General features: G+C 37.5%; 1 protein-coding gene across 1 annotated transcript in view; it reads right to left on the bottom strand.

The window, feature by feature from the left end:
* Positions 1–14,984: 14,984 nt before the first annotated feature.
* The window catches only part of LOC136263842 (ubiquitin carboxyl-terminal hydrolase CYLD-like), an 87,383-nt gene continuing 83,330 nt past the window's right edge, over positions 14,985–19,037 (bottom strand). The window contains exons 20-21 of the mRNA XM_066058467.1: positions 16,738–17,043; positions 14,985–15,288 (exon numbers count right to left, since the gene is read on the bottom strand). Coding sequence (XP_065914539.1) covers positions 15,110–15,288; positions 16,738–17,043 — 485 coding nt within the window. The 3' untranslated portion in view covers positions 14,985–15,109. The remainder of the gene's footprint in view (positions 15,289–16,737; positions 17,044–19,037) is intronic.

The following is a 19,037-nucleotide window of genomic DNA, read 5'->3' as shown; positions in this document are numbered from 1 at the left end:
TCTATTACATTACACAGATGTAGTTTACAGTAAACAATCATACATATACATGTCCATACGATTAAATAAATTACGTCACATAAACTCAATCACCAGTTTATCATCCATCAATACTCAAAATATTGCACAAGCTTATAGCCAATTATTCTTTACAAACTAGATGGCTGAATTGATACCCCAAATGATTTGTAATGATACGTTTTAGTCTGCTCTAGCCATGTATTTATTAACTTTGATGACAGCTTCATACAGCTGCACACTGTTAAAAATAGGGTGTAATCCAATCACCTTTGGGGGAGTTCTAACTGCTGTTTAAATTAAACTCCTTTGAAGGGAGTTGTAGTACTCCCCAGGGGTGCTCTAGGAGCAACTAAAAGGTGTTACAAGGGCATTGCAACACTCCCTAAGGGTGTTCTAGGAATAGCTATAAAGGTGTTCTAGTGCTCTCCATGGTGGCATTTTGTTGAAAAGAAATGTAGGCTTGCTATAGCATTCCAGTAACCTTCATGTTGATTTCAATTTATACTCAATGACTACCAACAACAAAGCACATTAGCAGTACGCAATAATATATTTGCAACACCTTATACTTACCACATAGTTGTTTCCAAGTCACTCTTATAGAAGTTAGCAAACTGTACTTATAACCTAATTTTCAATAGAAGCATCCAATTGTGGGTTTCAATATACCTAGGTGTAGGCAAACACCCTTACAGTGGCTTAGCTATTATTGGGGAGTAAAATGACATTTGTGGTGTTCAACAACACCCCAAGTGCTACAATACTCCCCTAGGGTGTTGTAAATACCATGGGTGTACATGAACACCTTTACGATGGGTGTACCTGTAACACCTCGTTTTAACAGTGCACTCAACAATCAATGGAACAAACAATCATTGATATGGTAAGAGAAGCAATGACATAGGCAGAGATACAAAATTAATAGATCTAAATGAACAGAAATTTGGCTTTATAAAGCAGATAACATTGCAGATTGATGAGTATTTTCAACGTAAGTTTGTTATTTTGAACGGGTGTTGTTACACAGAGCAGTCTAATGCATATGGACCTGTGACAAGCAAAAATCAATATAACAGGATAAATGTATTCTTTGGACAATAAAATTCACTAATGTGTTCAAGGAATTATTCAACCACGCACATCTCCTTACAAAGTACTTGCAATTAGGCCTGTGCCAAATATGCCAGCATAATAAAAAGCATAATAGGCTGAAGTGCTATGCTGCATGCATAATGCTAGCATATTAGGTGGATATTTCAAGCTATGGGGCTTAACTAACCTAAGAGCATAATGCAAGCATAATGGGAACATCTGATGAGCATAATAGGTGAAAATTTAGGGAAATTCCTGAAAGCATTTTGGGCAAAATTTTGAGCATATGTGACTCGGGCCTACTTGCAATTGAATGTAAAAAGTTCTTTAATTAGCCCATATAGACACAGATTCAATCTGGATGCATGCCCCAGGATTCTGAGACAATACAGGGGCGGATCCAGGGGGGGTTCCAGGGGTTCCATGGAACCCCCCTTTTGAAAGAGCCTCTCTTACTCGAGATACTCTAATAGAGCAGTCAAATCGATATACTCTAATAGAGCAGTCACAGTAGTCTTTTGAGGAGCAGTGTAGCAAGTTATGTATCTAGATATAGATAAGGAAATATAGTTGGTAAGGGTATCTAAGGTGAGGGGCAGCTGTTGTCAGCAGGTGATGACCTTTTTTTTTTTGGTCTTCAACTTACAGCTACGCTGAAGTTGCAATTCCAAAACTGGAACCCCCCTTTTAATAGTCTGGATCCGCCCCTGCAATACTTTAGGTGTCACTTTAAAAATTAAGCTGTTTGTGATTGCTCTATTAGAATGATTAAGAGCACGTTGATCTTTTGCTACAAGAATTGACCACCAAAACTGGGGGACCATGCATGACCTGCGGTTCCCTGCCCTATTTTCACTACCTGTGCAAAACATGATAAAAGGACACTGCAAAAATGTGTGTAATCTATTGGTCTACCACACCTATAAAGTAATAAACTACTCTAATAGATAATGCTGCATGGGCGGTATTGAAAAATAGCAAACAATATACCTTCCATAAAAAGTATCACGGTATTACTAAATATCACGGTATTACTAAATATCACGGTATTGATGTAAAAGCCATTGGTATTAAAGTAACTGCCATTTACCTCAACAAAAGTACCAAATACCCATGGTAGCTCAGCAAGCCTCAGGTACCAACTACCACTAACAAACTTGTTTACATAGTTTGGTTAGCTGACTACATCAGCACCTGCCTACATCAGCACCTGCCTACAAACATTGTCACATGTCTGGTTACCTTCTAAATATGGGATGAAACAAGCCCACAGGGAGGCCATAGTGCCCAGACGATATGGCAGTATTAAAAAAAACAACAGGCAGTATTAAAAAAAACAAGCAATATCAAAACCAGTATGACTTAAATATCAGATTACTAACAATACCGGTATATCGCCCAGGTCTACTAATAGAACACATTGACAGATAAAACTGTGAAGCTTTACCTCTATCTTAGTCATGAATCAATAATTTTACAAACTCATAGGTCATATACACAGCAGCATTAGGGTATTATGGCTATACCTGCATTACTGAGTTATTTGTTTAGGCAGTTGCACAAGATACATTATTGTTAATTTTTGTATAGAAAACCAGGTATGTAAAATGTGAGGTTAATGAGCTGGTCCTGCAATAAAGTGCTCCAGCTCATACAAAAATATAATAATGATTACTTTATAACAAATGAATAGATTTCAAATACTATTAGACTCTCCGGCATCCTGGACACTGCATTGCTTGCATCATCACAAGATTAAAATATCAAGATTTAAACGTACACTTGCCAAGCAATCTATGCAGCTGTTCAACTGACACAATTAAATCAAAAGCAGATGGTAAATATAGTGACTACATGGTTGTTCTAATAGAATACTGAATGTTCTATTAGAGTAGTAGCTTCCAATGACCTTTTAACTTTAAAAGTCAAGGATTTGACCACTTCTTAGAAACCTCAGATGTTCTTCTGGATCTTCCCCTGATTTAAAGCTCCTATGGAAGACAGCTTGTAACAGTAGGAAGGAGGCAACCCACCAAAATCATTGAAGATCATTGCACTGAAAGTTTCATCTCTGCCAGCTAGATGGTTAGAAAGGTCGCAGCTCTTTCAAACTTGGTGTGTAGAATACTTATGCATCCAACTTCATTACCATCTTATGTGATAGGATTGGCTTCTCTTCTCTTGGCTGGTAGAGCACCTCGAACGAAAAAATTTCTCGACTCATCCGCAGAAAGTCAGCCTCCGTGGAAAACACAGGCAAAGTTTTACTCACTTCTATGTATGGTTTGGTAGGCCAACAACACTTGATATCACACTCAGAATCTGGGAGCTCTGGACGTCTTCTTCGGAGCGCACGAAATAAAGATCAATCACGTGATATATTAAAATCTGCGTGCCTCTCCAACAAGGGAACTCAGTTCCAAACCAAGGGTGGTATTAGTGATGGGGCACTAAGGGTAACATACTACAATAGCCGGGGATTTGTTTCTTGCAGCTTCATTTTTCACGTTGCGGACTGTAAACGCACAAATGGTCCGGGCATATAGCTAAGGTCCGGGCGGACCATTTATGCTGTCACAAATGGTCCGGCCGGACCACTTGTGCTTACATAACTGGTCCCCCCGGACCACCCATGCCAGTGCATAAATGGTCCGGGCTGAACATAAATGGTCCGCCTCCAGTTTGCCGTGCATGCACCCGCCAATTATGCTGGCGCGGGAATTTGCAGTATAATTATAGCTATCTGAAGCATTTAATATGGTTGATGCTACACTGAACGTAAATATTAAATCCTTGCTCACGACGTAGTTCCTGAAAATGTATGCCGGAATATAAAAATTGACTGACACTATAAATTAGAAATAATAAAGACATCTTCAGGTTTCATGTTTAAGGACATCTTCAGGTTTCATGTTTACGCAGGACATCTTCAGGACATCTTCAAGTTTCATGGTTCCATAATAAAGACATCTTCTATGACATCTTCAGGTTTCATGTTTACGCAAAATTAATAGTGTCAGGCCATAGCTTATACATCTATCTGCAAAAATAAATCATATCTATACTTTTTCTTATCCAATCAAAATATTTTGGGTGACTTAACATGTGGCTAGCTTATTTGTAGCTGTTATACAGGGGCGGATCCAGGGGGGGGGGGGGGGGGCTTTGGGGGCTGAAGCTATGTACGGCAATAGTTATATGGTACGTATTATTATTATTATTTTTTATTATTATTATTATGATAATTGCAAAACCTCGCAAGTGAGTATGTAAGTGCAATATATGTACAAAATTAAGTAAGTAAGTAAAAGTAGCGATTTCCAACCAACCAATTTTTCACACATATTGTTGCTACTTAAATTACACACCTTCAATAAATGTTTCACAAGCTGCCGTTCCAGTTAATGGTAGTCAGTGCTTCGTACTTCGTAATGCACCTTACTGGATTAAAATCCATGCGGTATTTATTGAAATATGTCAAATCAAAGTTTGAGAAATAAAAATCCCCATAGGAATCCCATACAAATAATTGCGTACGTAATACGGCACCGGTGATAGAGAAAGTTTCCGAGTGTTTCCGCGTGAATCTGTGACAGATGAGGACGAAGAAAGTGTTCCTGGGCAAACTGTATATGCTGATTTCGATTTTTCCATGTGTTTTTTGATTGGAGGACTATTGATGTTGGATTACGACGAAAATATGGCCCTTTTAAAGGTAAATCGCCATCTAACACTGCTCAGAATTCAGCATTACAATCACCCTGGACTTCAAGGCATCCCTCTGCATCGATGCAAGTATAGTTTGAAGGTGAGCAGTTTGTTGTCTTGCGCGGAATTGCAATATAAGGTCAGGGGCGGATCCAGAGTTTGGAAAGAGGGGGGGCACCTTTCTGAAAAACAGTTGAAGACCAAAAAAAACTTACTGAAAACCAGTTGAAGACCAAAAAAAAAAAAAAAGGTCTCGACAATAATAGCTAGTTATCCTTACCAACTATATCACGTCTGTTATGTAAAATAAAATCCTATTTATAGCTTCATAGGTAAGCTACACTGCCTCATGAACATTGTGACTGCTTTATTAGAGTAATTGACTGCTCTATTAGAGTATCTCGATCTTGTATGCAATTTCTTGAAGGGGGGGGGGCATTTGCCCCAAATGCCCCATCCTGGATCCGCCACTGAAGGTTCAAAGTTGAGCATAATCTTTTCAAAAGTGGAGACTGGCATGTGATACCAACCTTACATGGTTTCACACTTACCTGATGTTATATTCTGGTGTATTTACTGCTGTTTTGATCCATTTTATAGCAGCTTCAGTGATTGTAATTTTGGTCAGAAACTATTTATAATTTCTCTTTGTTGTATAGCGATGTCATTGTGTTATATAATAATTATTATCCTTAGTGCTTACAGTGTGACAAATAAAGTCGAACAGTGTCTAAACAAACATATTTTAATAATAATATTGGTCTAATATTTTGTTATCTGATTGTCATGTTACCGAAGTATTTGTTAATTGTGACTTGTGATGCCATTACTTATCATGTTATATAATAATACTGATTTTTCTAGTTAGTTATCCCTGAAAATGCATTGGGTACCTGTGTATACTTAGTGTTACACAATACACACAGTTTTATTTGTGAATCACTTGCTTTATTCATGTAATATTCTGGGTGGTCAGTCTACAAAGAAGTGGTCACTTTTGAGAGGTTTTACCTAGTTCATATGCTGTTTTTCATAAAATAGATATGTGGTGAAAATTTCATGTCGTAATTGGTTTCCTATCTAGATATATGAATGACACTTTGAATATTGTGTTTGGTGCCATGCAATATACATAAAAAGCATTGAAAATTCTGTACACAAAAATCATCACACTGTCAACTTCTTTTGCTCATATCTTTTGACAGGAACCACCAATTGGGATGGGGTATGCACTAACATGACCCTGAAAAATAGCACAATATTTCTCATACCAATGAATGTATGGAATGTTAATTATTTAATTTAGTTGGAAATCTCTAGTAAAACAGTCAGTTGAAGTAGCGTTAACTATTTCAGTTGGTAATTTGTTCCATAATGCAATGGTGGCTGGGAAAAAGCTAAACTTGTATGGATCAATCCGTGTAAAGGGTACAGTAAGTTTGTAATCATGGCCTCTAGTAATTCCTGGATTGTAGTTAATATAGTTAGGTAGTTTTAATCTATTATATGGTGGGTAATCTTATACATCATTTGTAATCTGAGAGTATCTCTACGGCTGTGCAGGCTGTTCCATCTTAGTGTATTTATCATCTCAGTAACACTACTCATATATCGGTAATCGCCATTTACAAATCTTGCTGCTCGTCGCTGTACCGATTCCAGTTTATCGATGTTACATTTAGTATGGGGGGCCCAGGAACAAGCATGCAGTATATTCTAAAATTGGTCGAACATACATCAGATAAGCATCAGATTTCATTTCACATTTACATGAAGACAAGTTCCTCTTTAAGAAAGCTAGAGCACTGTTTGCTTTTTTACACACCGAGTCAATATGCTTGTTAAAATTTAGCTTGGAATCGATGACAATTCCCAAATATTTAGCTTCATATACAATGTATAGGAGAAAGCAAATATATTTCTTAGTGATGTTTGTAATACTTGGCACTTATCGACATACGTAGCTATAACAATTATTTTTGTCACTCAGTATAATATTATACTATGAGCTATAGCTAATCCGTGATGGCAAGTAGTGAGTCTAGTGACGAGTGGCTTAGCTTTACCATTGACATTAATTTTATAACCCGGAACAGTTTTGCTCGGGTAGGACCATTTTTGTTGTCACAGCTGGTCCGGTCGGACCATTTATGTCGAACATATGTGGTCCGGCCGGACCATTTATGCACCCGGACCAAATATTTTGTTACAGGACTTTACAGATGATTAGCAGTGTTTTCCACTATGGCTATAAGAGGTAATTAGTGTGGTTTTTATATTTTGAAATACATTATATGATTCAAAAAGTGTTAGTTGGTTTAATTGGTTAGATTTATCAGCTTCAGTATATAATATAGCTCAGGGGCAGATGCAGGGGGTGGGGGGGGGGGGGGGGGGCTTTGGGGGCTGAAGCCCCCCCCACTTCATATTTAGGCTTTACTTGATCAATATGCTGAGTATTATAATGAAATTTTGTCTTAGCATAATTATATGATCACTATAATAATACAAATACTCATAAAACCACCTTATAAACATCTTTCCAAGGTATTATCAGTGGATTTATGCTAAAGTTTATGCAACAAGGACCCGGATCAGCATTGGAGGTGTACAAGATCGAGATACTCTAATAGAGCAGTCAGCTAACTACTCTAATAGAACATTCACTAGAAACATGTAGTTGGTTCTGTTATGAAATTTTTCCAAATCTGCCTGCACCTATACATACAATGAAGTGCATTGGTCTGTTTAAAGGGCTTCATTCATCTACTTGTGTAGTTAATATGTATGGCAATACTTAATTCAGGTACACAATTTCCATTGAAAATGCTCTCAGATTCAATCTTGTATTGTTCAAATTTCCACTTTCAACATTCTTATTCTAACATGCACCTATTTAGTGTTGTGCAATTGTGAGAGGGGTGCATCATGTACTTGGTCGTCTGTACCTACCTAAACTTTTCCATTAGCAAAATGCTTCAGAGAGCCATAAAGGCAGTATATAAAATATCTACAGGTATGAATTTTATGTGGAAATGTCTCCAAATTGCAGTATTAAAGCATCAATTTTCAAAATTATGGGCATGCCCCCAGACCCCCCTAGTTCCAGTATGCAAAGCATGCTGGGAAGTGTGCTTCACACACCTCTACCCAAGAGATTAGTACCTTGAGTTAGCCCCACCCCCTTTTATAAATCCTAGATCCGCCCCTGTAGCTAGCAGCCATTTTGCAAACTGTAGTCTTTTGGTAATTTGCAGTCTCATAAGGTAGCTGTAGCATATTCACCCACTTTTGTTGTTGAATGTAAAGTCTGTATCAATTACCTTCTGATTTGACCCCATGCTGTGGGTTATGGTGCTGGCATTTATAGCTAGCCTATAGCTCAGTCTTCATAACCCAGCAGATATAGGAAGTTGACAGTCGCAACAACAAATTCAGAAAGCCCATAAATACAGTTGCACTTTGCTAAGGATTGCCAGTGGACTAGCTAATAGCTACTCAGTAGTACCCTTCACTGCATTCTGCTTTTCAGTACACTTTATTGGTGTTATGGCTAACAAAGTGTCACTAGCTAGGCTAAGGAGAATGCATACTAATAATTGTGACGTTCAACACCACTACTACTTAGCTATACATGTTTCTGTCTCACAGATTTATAATTAGTTGATTAGAGCATGGCTAAGAGAAGCTGATGCATTATGGTATATAGCTAGTTATATCTAAATGCTTGGTAGCTACAAATGAAAAGATTATATCATGCATGCATGATAGCTATACTCAATGCATATTGCAATCAGCCTTGATCTAATGAAAAAGTAAAATTTGAATGATATATAATAAACTGAAATTCCATTATTTTCCACTGAAAAGCTGCTAAAAATACTCTCAGATTCACCTTTATACGGCCTGATTTTCCTGGGGGGGGCATGCCCCCAGGTTGGCATGCCAGTGTGCTTTGCGCACTAATGTAGTCACTATTCCAAATAGCTAATTTGACCATGGATACTACATGATCTTACAACTAGGGCCTTGTGAAAAGGCTTGGTATCTTCTAATGTCTGGCTAGTTACCTATGTCCCTGTCCAGCTTAGCCCCCCCCTTTCAAAAAAATCCTATATCCGCTCCTGCAGGCATATACATTGTATAACTAAACACTTTGCACAGGCATTTTCCACTGGATGACTTAATTACTGTATTCCGGTTCGTGAAAGGTGGCACTATAATCATGAGGGCTTTACCTGATATGTATGCCCGACTGCCTGAGGGTCGCAGGCCCAAGGGAAGAGGGCATGCATATCAGGCAAAGCCCTCGTGTCCCATGTTAAAGCTAATAATTATGTAACACTTACCAGGATGATACTGACTGTAACCAGTATAACACTTTGAATCAAACCACACTTTGATTAAGAATCACCTCTTATAGCCATAGTGGAAAACACTGGATAAAACAAAACCCATGCAAAATTACAACTTTAGTAACTATGGAGATGCAACACAATTGAAACCTTGAAGAATTCTTGAGGAAAAAAGAAGCTATATTCCCCTGGAACAGATTGAACAATAGGTAATAGCAAGGGTTCATAATATAGTAATGGGGAGAGTGTCCTACTGTCAATATAGCCTGTACAAATACACTGGGTTAAGTTTCTCTTTGATTAAATCAATACCTCCACTGGTAATAGAGAACTGTTGATTAGCGTTAATTAGTGCTGATAAGGTCAAGTCTTTATTCTTTGAACAGACTCATAACACAGTGTGTTCCATGGAAGTATTTCAGTTAGACACTCTCCCCCCACTATTATAATATGAACTCTTGGTAATAAATGTGATCTGGATTTGACAAAACCAGGCTTCGATGCACAAAGCTTCGTTAGGAGATATGGCAATATTAAGCAATCATTGTGTAATAACTTCCCAGTGCCTACCACTGCTTGAAGGTTCTTAGTTTACTAATTTGTTAAGATGCCTTACTGTAGTTATACTGATAGTAAAGTGTCAGTAAACTTAAGTATATGGAACATAATTATTTTACTAAGTTTTAAACTCTCAGTAAAACATCAGTGAATGCGGGTTTACTGAAAAACTACTAAAATAACAAACAATTAACTGTTCCATATACTGGGGATATACCACTGTAGTAAACTAAGATACTTCAAGCAGTGTACAGCTGTGTAAACAAAATTTGTACCAATTATTCATCTATTTACTAGCTATCACTGTGTGGGTGTATAAGTTTCTGATACCCAAAATATGCCCTGCTTTTTTCGAGCAGGTAATAATATCACAGGTGGTAGTAATATAGGAGTATAAAATGGAGGTCAAATGCTTTGATCCTGTTCAGACTGTTCAGCTTCGAAATCCATAGCCAAAACCGTGTCCATCAAAATCAAGAAGCTGATCTTCCTACTAATCAGCAGAGGTGTGTAGAGTTGGCTAAAGAGAAGGGCTCCTCCTCCTGGCAATCAGTGGTCCCAGTGGAGGCACATGGATTCTAAGGGTGATTTTTGTTATGCCCTCCTTCTAAGGTATGATTGGTCTTTTCCAAATCCTCGTCATTGTGGGAAGAGCTATTCAGTTGATCATGCTATGATATGTCCAACAGGTGGTTTTCCAACAATCCACCATAACGAGATTTGTGACTTGACTGCCTCTCTTTTGACTGAAGTTTGTCATAATGTTTCTGTTGAACCACCTTTGAATGGTGAGAACTTTTTCCACCGCACAGCTAATATGGATGATGGTGCTCATGCTAAGGATGCCTTTTTTAATGTTAGGGTATTTTATCCCAATGCATCCTCCTCAGTACCGTTCTGCATCTCTGTCCTCCATTTACCGTAGACATGAATCATCAAAGGAAACGTGAGTATTGTGAATGTGTGCGTGAAGTTGAGCATGGTGTATTTACTCCCTTGGTGTTGTCAACTTGTCATCCTCGGGTGGTATGGCTCGTGAGGCAACTGTTTTTTTATAAACAGCTGGCTGAATGCGTAAGTCAAAAGCAGGAGGAAAGTTATTCAGTAGTTATGGGTTGGCTACGATGTCGAATCTCTTTTGCTATATGTTGAGATGTACATTCGGGGCAGCCGTTCTTCAGCTGGACACCCAGTGATGGAAAATGATGCATCTCTAGCTGTGCTGAAGGAGAGCTACAGCTTGACTGTTGATTTTTTATTTCAATGTTTTATTTGTTATGTACAATATGGTAGTATATGTCTACTTGAAAAAAATATTTGTGAATCAAAAAAAAGTATAAAATGGAGCAAGAAGATGAATGGAATCCAGAGGCCAAGTTTGGGCCCTCCATGGTTCTCAAATCACTCCAAATTGATTGAGAACACTATTGGTGAGCTCTCTGTGAAGTCCCAGCTCACTACACACCATTAACAAATCCATGGCCATTTAATGGTGCCAATCTTCCACTCGTGGCTTTGACAGGGTCGGAAGAAAGTTGCTGCAGAAACCAGACTTGCCAGTCCTGAAGGAAATACGTTATACATAGTGGAATATGATAGCGTATTAGACCAGCAATCCATTTCTGGTAAAGGAAGTTTGATTTTGTGTGTGGAAGCCGGGTTAGCTATATGAAATCTGGTCATAATTTTGTGTTGATAGTGATGTATAGTTCCTCTGCTTTTGATACACATTATATAGAGGATTTAAGGTTTTATTGGCCAAATACTAACTTAAAAATGAAAAGGGGCTACGGCCCACGCGCGGATTTAGGGGGGTCTAAGGGGGCTGTAGCCCGCCCCCCCATCCTTTCTAAGTTAGTTGGCCAATAAAATCCTAAAAAGCAGACTTATTTTAGGAATTATGCATCACTACCAAGTACCAACACAAATAATGTCAATGTAACTACACCTATTGTTCAACTCTGTTCCAGGAGAATATAGCTTCTTTTTCCTCAAAAGTTCTTCCAGAAAAGGTTTCAATTGTGGGTTGCATCTTTAATTACAAAAGTTGTAATTGTGGATTTTGTTTTATTCAGATAATTAGCAGTGTTTTCCACTATAGCTATAAGAGGTGATTAGTGTGGTTTTGATATTTTAAAATATGATTCAAGGTGTTATTTGGTTTAATTGGTTAGAGTTATCAGTTTCGGTATAATGTGTAGTTACTAACTCAGCCATTTAGCAAACTGTAGCTATAGTCTTTTGGCAGTTTATAAGGCAGCCATACACTTTTGTCTATGAATGTAAAATGTGTATCAGTTATGACCCCATGCATATTGTGGGTTATGGTGTTGGTATTTGTAGTTAGCTATAGATCAGTCTTCATGATCTTAACCCAGCTAGCAGATCTAGAAATAAGTTGATTATCACAACAGCAAATTCAGAAACCCCATAAATGCAAATATAGTTGCACTTTGATAACAATTTCCAGTGGACTAGCTAATAGCTACTGGTACCCTTCACTGCATTCTGCTTTTCAATACGCTTTATTAGTGTTAATGTTATATAACACTAGGCTAAGGAACATGCATACTAATTATTGTGACGTTCTGTACTACTTAGCTATACATGTATATGTTTCTGCCTCTTTTAGCTATGCATATTTCTTCCACACTTGATCCCACAAAGACTTCAGTCCCCTATTGTCTGGAGTTGTTTGATCATATATAGAAACAGCATCCTTCATGCAGACTGCAAAATCATCACAGTCAAACTAGTGTAGTTTGTAGTCATAGTCACCCAATGTTTATGAATCCCAGATGGTCTTTAGAAGCTAGTGTTCCACAAAGAGAGTCTGCCTTGAATCTGTTGATGTTGAGGCTGGGGTAAGCATTTTCCACAATTCTTCCAACTTCATGATGTGTGAAATAATCTATTCCAACCTTCCAGTGGGATTATTTTTATCAGTAAGATAGACAGTTGAGGCTGTTAAAAGAAGCTGATGCATTATGGTATATAGCTAGCTATATCTAAATGCTTGGTAGCTACAAATGAAAAGATAATTATCATGCATGCATGATAGTTACTCCATATTGAAATCAGTATTGATTTAATGGAAAAATAAGTGTTTTGATAAACTGAAATTCAATTGTTTTCCACTGAAAAACTGCTAAAAACACTCTCAGCTGCAGATTCACCTTTAGAAGGCCTAATTTTCAAATTTTTCCTGGGGGGGGGGGGGGGCATGCCCCCAGACCTCCCTAGGTTGTTTGCACTAATGTAGTCATTATTACAAATAGCTAATTTGACCATGGATACTACATGAATTTCACCACTAGGGGCTTGTGAGAAGGCTTGTTATCTTCTAATGTCTGGCTAGTTACCTACCGTAATTTGCTTTTTTTCGTTGTAAAATAATTTTCGTATGCAAAAACTTGTACGAAAATTTCTATAAAAGATTTAACTACTCTAATAGAACAGTCATTCACATAAATGAAATGAATATATTTTTACAACGAAAATTTTTGCACGAAAATAAAGCAAATTACGGTATGTCCCTATCCAGCTTAGCCCCCCTTTCAAAAAATCCTAAATTCGCCCCTGCAGCCCCCTCCCAAAATCTACCCCTGGTATTTGTATGCCAAAAAGCCTGCCTTTGGCCGGCTTTGGGGCTTTTTAAACCTATCTTTTTCTTTACCACAGTCATGTCATGTCACCTAACATGTAACCAGCAGAATATGTGACCAAATTTGATGAAACCAGGCTTCCACGTGCATGTACACACATCAAATTCTTTTGACTGTAACTTGACCACTCTGCATGCGGTTACCTATTTTAAAATTGTCACACAATTCTTCCATCTAGTACTATGCAGCTAGGACATTTGAGTTATAGTCCTCCAGTCATAAAGCTGAACATGTGCATGTGGAATTTTTGAAGCCTATATGGTTTGGTAGGTTGTTGAGTTAAAAGAGATGGTGTTAATTCAAAAATTTTAATTATACGGTAATTAAAACTTATTTGCAAAAAAATTCATGGACAGGTTATTAACTCAACTTTGTACTGTCAGAGTTTTGATTAGCACCCCAACAAATAGCTATGATAATGTATTCTTCCATTAAATGGCTATATACAACATGATTTAAATAATCGGAAAGATTTGTATTCTTAAAATGCACATTATTAGACACAGAATCTATTAAAGAGCATCAATGACAACATGATAATAATTTACTTTTAAAAGAACTTAACATGTACATAGGTGTTGAAGAAAACATTTAACTGATTTCAGATTATTTTGTAATAAATGACTTTAATCATCAAGTTATACGATAAGTATTGTCTTTAGTGATAGACTGATTTTGATTGCAGTCATTGCACCAATAGCAACTTTATAAACAAATAAATTTTATAATGGAAACAATAGAAACACAATGAAAGATGACATGCATATGGATGTTGTTGAAAATTTATGTAATATGTTTATAGCCAAAATGTGAAGGTACCTAAGTCTATGATACCAATCTGTTTGGATGGCTTATACATAATATCAACAAATGAAATGTCAATTCCAAAGTTCATCAAAACACTGCAGTATGGAATGAACAATAATTCTTTTAGCTATATAGGCTAACTAATTCAGTTGCCAAAATTTTTTTTTCTCAGGTAGCTGATATCTTGTTAGCACTAAGTTAGAAACTTTGTATTTGACAGAATATCTCAACAAACAATAGTGAGAAATAATATTTTGGTAAGTCATGCACACTAGATACAGTAGATGTGGTCTTAGTGTATGGTGATATCATTTTATCACCTAACAAGTACTGCATGTAGCTTGTTGTATATTATATAGCAATGTAGAAATGTGAAATAATTGCTTCAATACATGTAAAATATGTATAGCACACTCTACCCAAGGGCATTTGTCAAGAGCACATATGAATATGAACCAACATTTAGTAAACCTTAGAGATGGCCTACCTTCCAATCAACATGTCAAACTAAATTCAACATGGTAACAGATTTCAATAACAGCTGTTCTTTCTGTGGGTATGCAGCTAAAGTCAATTTATATAAGTACGAAAACAAGACACTTGTTTTGAAAAGTAATACGTGAGAAAACCTGGAGCAAAGCTTATTCCTATGTTGGTAATGGCACCCTCAGACTAAATGACTACACTATAGACCAGTAGCTGGCTGGTACGGAGATGTGGACTTCACCACTACTTGCATACAGGAAGATGCAGCCACACACATATTGTAAATTCATAGTCAGTTTAATGCAAAACTACATAGAAAGTTCATGCTCAATATGCATATAGCTAAAATTAAATGCACACGCATAGTTTACATATGTATGTTTTACTGCAGTATTTGTATGTAGCTAAACCTGCATGTCACTGATACATCACACCATCATGATCAATATAAATACACATAGAGACATCCTCAACAAATCTGCGAGCTAAGTCTGGTAGACCACTTAATTTCTCTTCACTGATGTACTTCTCACCATAAACAAATTTTTGCAGCAATTGAGTACAGGTTTGAACTTTAGGAAGATTGTATCCATTATCTATACCAATACACACAACGGTGAATTAATATTATTACAGGTTTTTGCAACAGAATTTGTCACTTTTACAATAAAATCAGATTTCGCTATCAGATCAAGAACACTATGATAAGCAGCTGAAATGATTACTAGTATGATCACATTGGATGGAATTGCACAAGATCTTGAATTCGAATGATTTGTAGTTGTAGTACAAAACCTGCTAAATCATTGCAGTATGATCATCATAACTTTTACCGTACATTTCGTATGGAAAGCAATAAAATGAATTTCACACTTAAGCTTCTAATGGAGCCAAACCACACATGTCTGATATACCTCTACTGATGATCTAAATAGCTAAAATGTGTTTTCTCAAGGATCTCAGTTCAACATACATGTTTTCCTATTGGCGGGCATTAAAACATGCCATCAAATGTGCACCCAAAATTTTACAACATTGTAACCACTAGTTATCCAGTAATTCTGGCTTTATACGGCCATTAGAGATGCCAACAATACAAATTTGCTGACCTGTACAAGAAATGGTTATTATGACAAAAGTGTGTAGCTGTTGCAAACATCATACCACAAATTCTACTATAAAGGCACTGTATTTTACAGCAATAGAAAGAAATTCTATGTTGCAAGCAGGATAAAGTAAGTTGACAGCTTCAATTGCATTAATTTTGCATAACCTGTATAGTTCATACCCATTACATACATACAATACATAACCACTAATATGTATTGTGTACATGTATTGCAATTTGCTTATATGTGACCAGATCTGCAAAAAACCCAACACAATAATGCATTTTTCGAATTCCTGTTTATTAAACATTTGTAATCTATACTTAGCCAAGTGTACTTCTGGCAAAGTTTCAGCCTCATGTGCCAATAACTCTTGGAGTTACAGCCCTACAAAGTAGCAACAACAGAAAAATCGATTGTACAGCAAGTATAGGGAAAATAAATTACAGGCACTTACTAAAACAGTTGTAACGTATGAACGGATTGATGTACTGGGCTGAACTTTTCACCATTGTGTTTGCCATGGATAGTGGAACCATTCACTGGGTATGTTTGTCCTTCTATCACCTTCGTCACTGCATACAAAGGTGATATTTGAGAAGAATAATCAATCGCGTACTATCGCTTCGACGTGACGTAAACAAATGCTCATAACTTTCGTATCCTTGGGTCTACAGCAACGAAACAAAGATTTTACAACTCCTCATGAGTAGGCAAATAAGATGATATCCAGGTTTTTAGTGTTAGTTCTTTCCTTCACAAAGAAAGAGGCATTCAAAAAATTTACAGATTTTTTCAATAATATGCAAATATTTCACCCGTTGTGTTCAATGCTTTGTACTGGAAAATTTAGGTTTGGGCCATTGTGTCGGGTTTTCGCAGATCAGGTCACATATACTCACATACAAATATAATAAGTTTGGTTAACATACATACCTAATCTTTCAGCCATACTATCAAAAAATACCCATTCATTTTCAGTGACTCTAGTAAAGCAAACATAGTGACTAGTTTCTATACACAACACAGAGAGTAGTTGTAGTTTTCCAGTATCAAAATCATTGTCATGTCCAATTACTAGCTGACAGGGTCTATGACCCTGCCTGTTAGGATTACCATGCCAGATAACTGAACAGCTGTGACAGAAATACAGTTTCTTGCTTGTAGGTAAATTTGGCTCATTACTGCAGTCATTACAAACTAAACCGCTTGTCTTGTTACACATGAAGCATGGTAAACTTTCTAAAAACAATATATGTATGTACACACATAATTTTTATATACTTATGTATTTACATATACGCACATAATACCTATAAATGTATAACATACATGTGTAGAAAAAACAATGAAACCTGCAGCCTCTAATTAGTGCACAAACGAATCCAAAAGTTTGTTTGTTTAATGAAGTTTAAGTAGTAAAACTAGGTTAATGGAGCACTGAGCATGTGTTTGTGGAAGACAATGGCAACTAATCCCAAAGGCCTAACATGAGTAGAGGCACTGGTGGCACTCACAAGAAAAGGGGCAATAATTGGAGAAGTACATTGTGCATGAGTTCAAAGAAAAAGTGTGCAAAAAAGTGTTAGAACACGTGGTTTGGTAGAATTTGTTTTTGTAAAGTTTCAGTTGATATGCTGCCTAAGAGAAAGAACAAGCAAAGACATACAGACTCTCGAGACAGGAGAAGCTGGCAACAGCAGTTGAGAATGAACAACAGAAGTTGATAATTGTCGAGAGGCTACAACAGACACTTCCACTAATTCCCAGATGGTCAGCGTTGAGTCTGCAATTCCTCTAACTCAAAATGATATCCCGGCGATCATCAGGCCTGGCAATCATTCAGGAGATAACCAGGCAGCTCTGTCCAGACCAGTCTGACGCCCATACATCCTTGATGCCAAGTGAGTATTAATTACTGACGCTATTGTGGTTCCCTCCTTATGGCCTGTGGATCCCATTTAATAATCAACACTCCTTGGTCCCAGGACCCGTTGTGCCCCAGTGCTGACTGCCGGGTGAACATGTGTGCCTTCGTAGTGCCCCGTGCACCTCTAGCTGATAATTAATAATAGTCTCGCATAGTGTGATTGGTACTACTGTGAAAGGGTTTGGTAATATGTGACTACCAGCTCCAGAATGGGGTAGTGTCCCCACACCTCCCTGCCCTCCTTTAATTAAGATGCATGGGGTACATGTGTATATATCCTGTGTGTTAAATGCTTAATTCATTATATCATATTTTTGATATACTTGTACCTGTACAAGGGGGGGATACACTGGCATGACAACATTTATACAAATTCTTTACTTTCTATTGTACTATGTTGGTACACATAACACAAATGTGCATATTGGGGATCACAGCAGTTACACAAATTATACACTCAATAGCAACAACCACAAAAAATCCTATCCGGTAAAACAGCACACACAGCTGTGTCTGTCCTGGGGAGTACTTTTCTCTTGCAAAGCACCTCATTCTCAATAATTCAACTTACTGCAGCCATTTCAAGGATTCCACCCCCGGAGACCATAAACCATATTCCAGTGGTGTCTGAGTCATCCATACAGAGTCAAGGGGCTTAACATCTCTAGGAATCAGCACTCAGATGGATGTAATTACTTTCAGTACAGAACTTCCACCAGGGGCCTTTTGGAAGGGGCAATGGCTGCAATGGCGTTGGCCACCAGAATGGGGCCAGTACAACATTACGATAAAGGAATTGGTCCATAGTTTTGAGTTGTGCCGTATGGGGAAAACAATTGGCAGGGAGTAGAGTGCTTTTTGAGTGCGACAATTCCAGTGTTGTGGCAGCAGTCAGTAGACACTAGGGCTGAGCGACACTACCGTTTTAGCGATATATCGCGATATTTTGAAAGTATCGTTATCGCGATATCTTGTTATTAACTATCGTGATACCATGCCTGTACATTACTGTCATTTAAAAATCCATTTGTTATGCAGTAGTTGGCTAAGAATCCTTGTAAATGATAAAGTCCACCCATCTAGTTTCCCCTGCAGAGAGGTGTGAACACCATAACAACATCAAAGCATGTGTTACAATAACCGTTACTGTAAACAAGGATGATAGTGGCTAGTTTGCTATCACCTATAAGGACTTCCTGCAGGAATGCTGAACAATACATTATGTGGCACCAGCTATGATTTGACTTATTTGTAAGTATCGTGAACTATTCAGTATCGTGAATAGTGGCTTTAGTATCGATCGTGA

This window comes from Dysidea avara, chromosome 8 (genome assembly GCF_963678975.1).
Source record: "Dysidea avara chromosome 8, odDysAvar1.4, whole genome shotgun sequence".
Lineage (NCBI taxonomy): Eukaryota > Metazoa > Porifera > Demospongiae > Dictyoceratida > Dysideidae > Dysidea > Dysidea avara.
The sequence above is the reverse complement of the archived record's forward strand: the minus strand, read 5'-3'. Positions and strand labels throughout refer to the sequence as shown.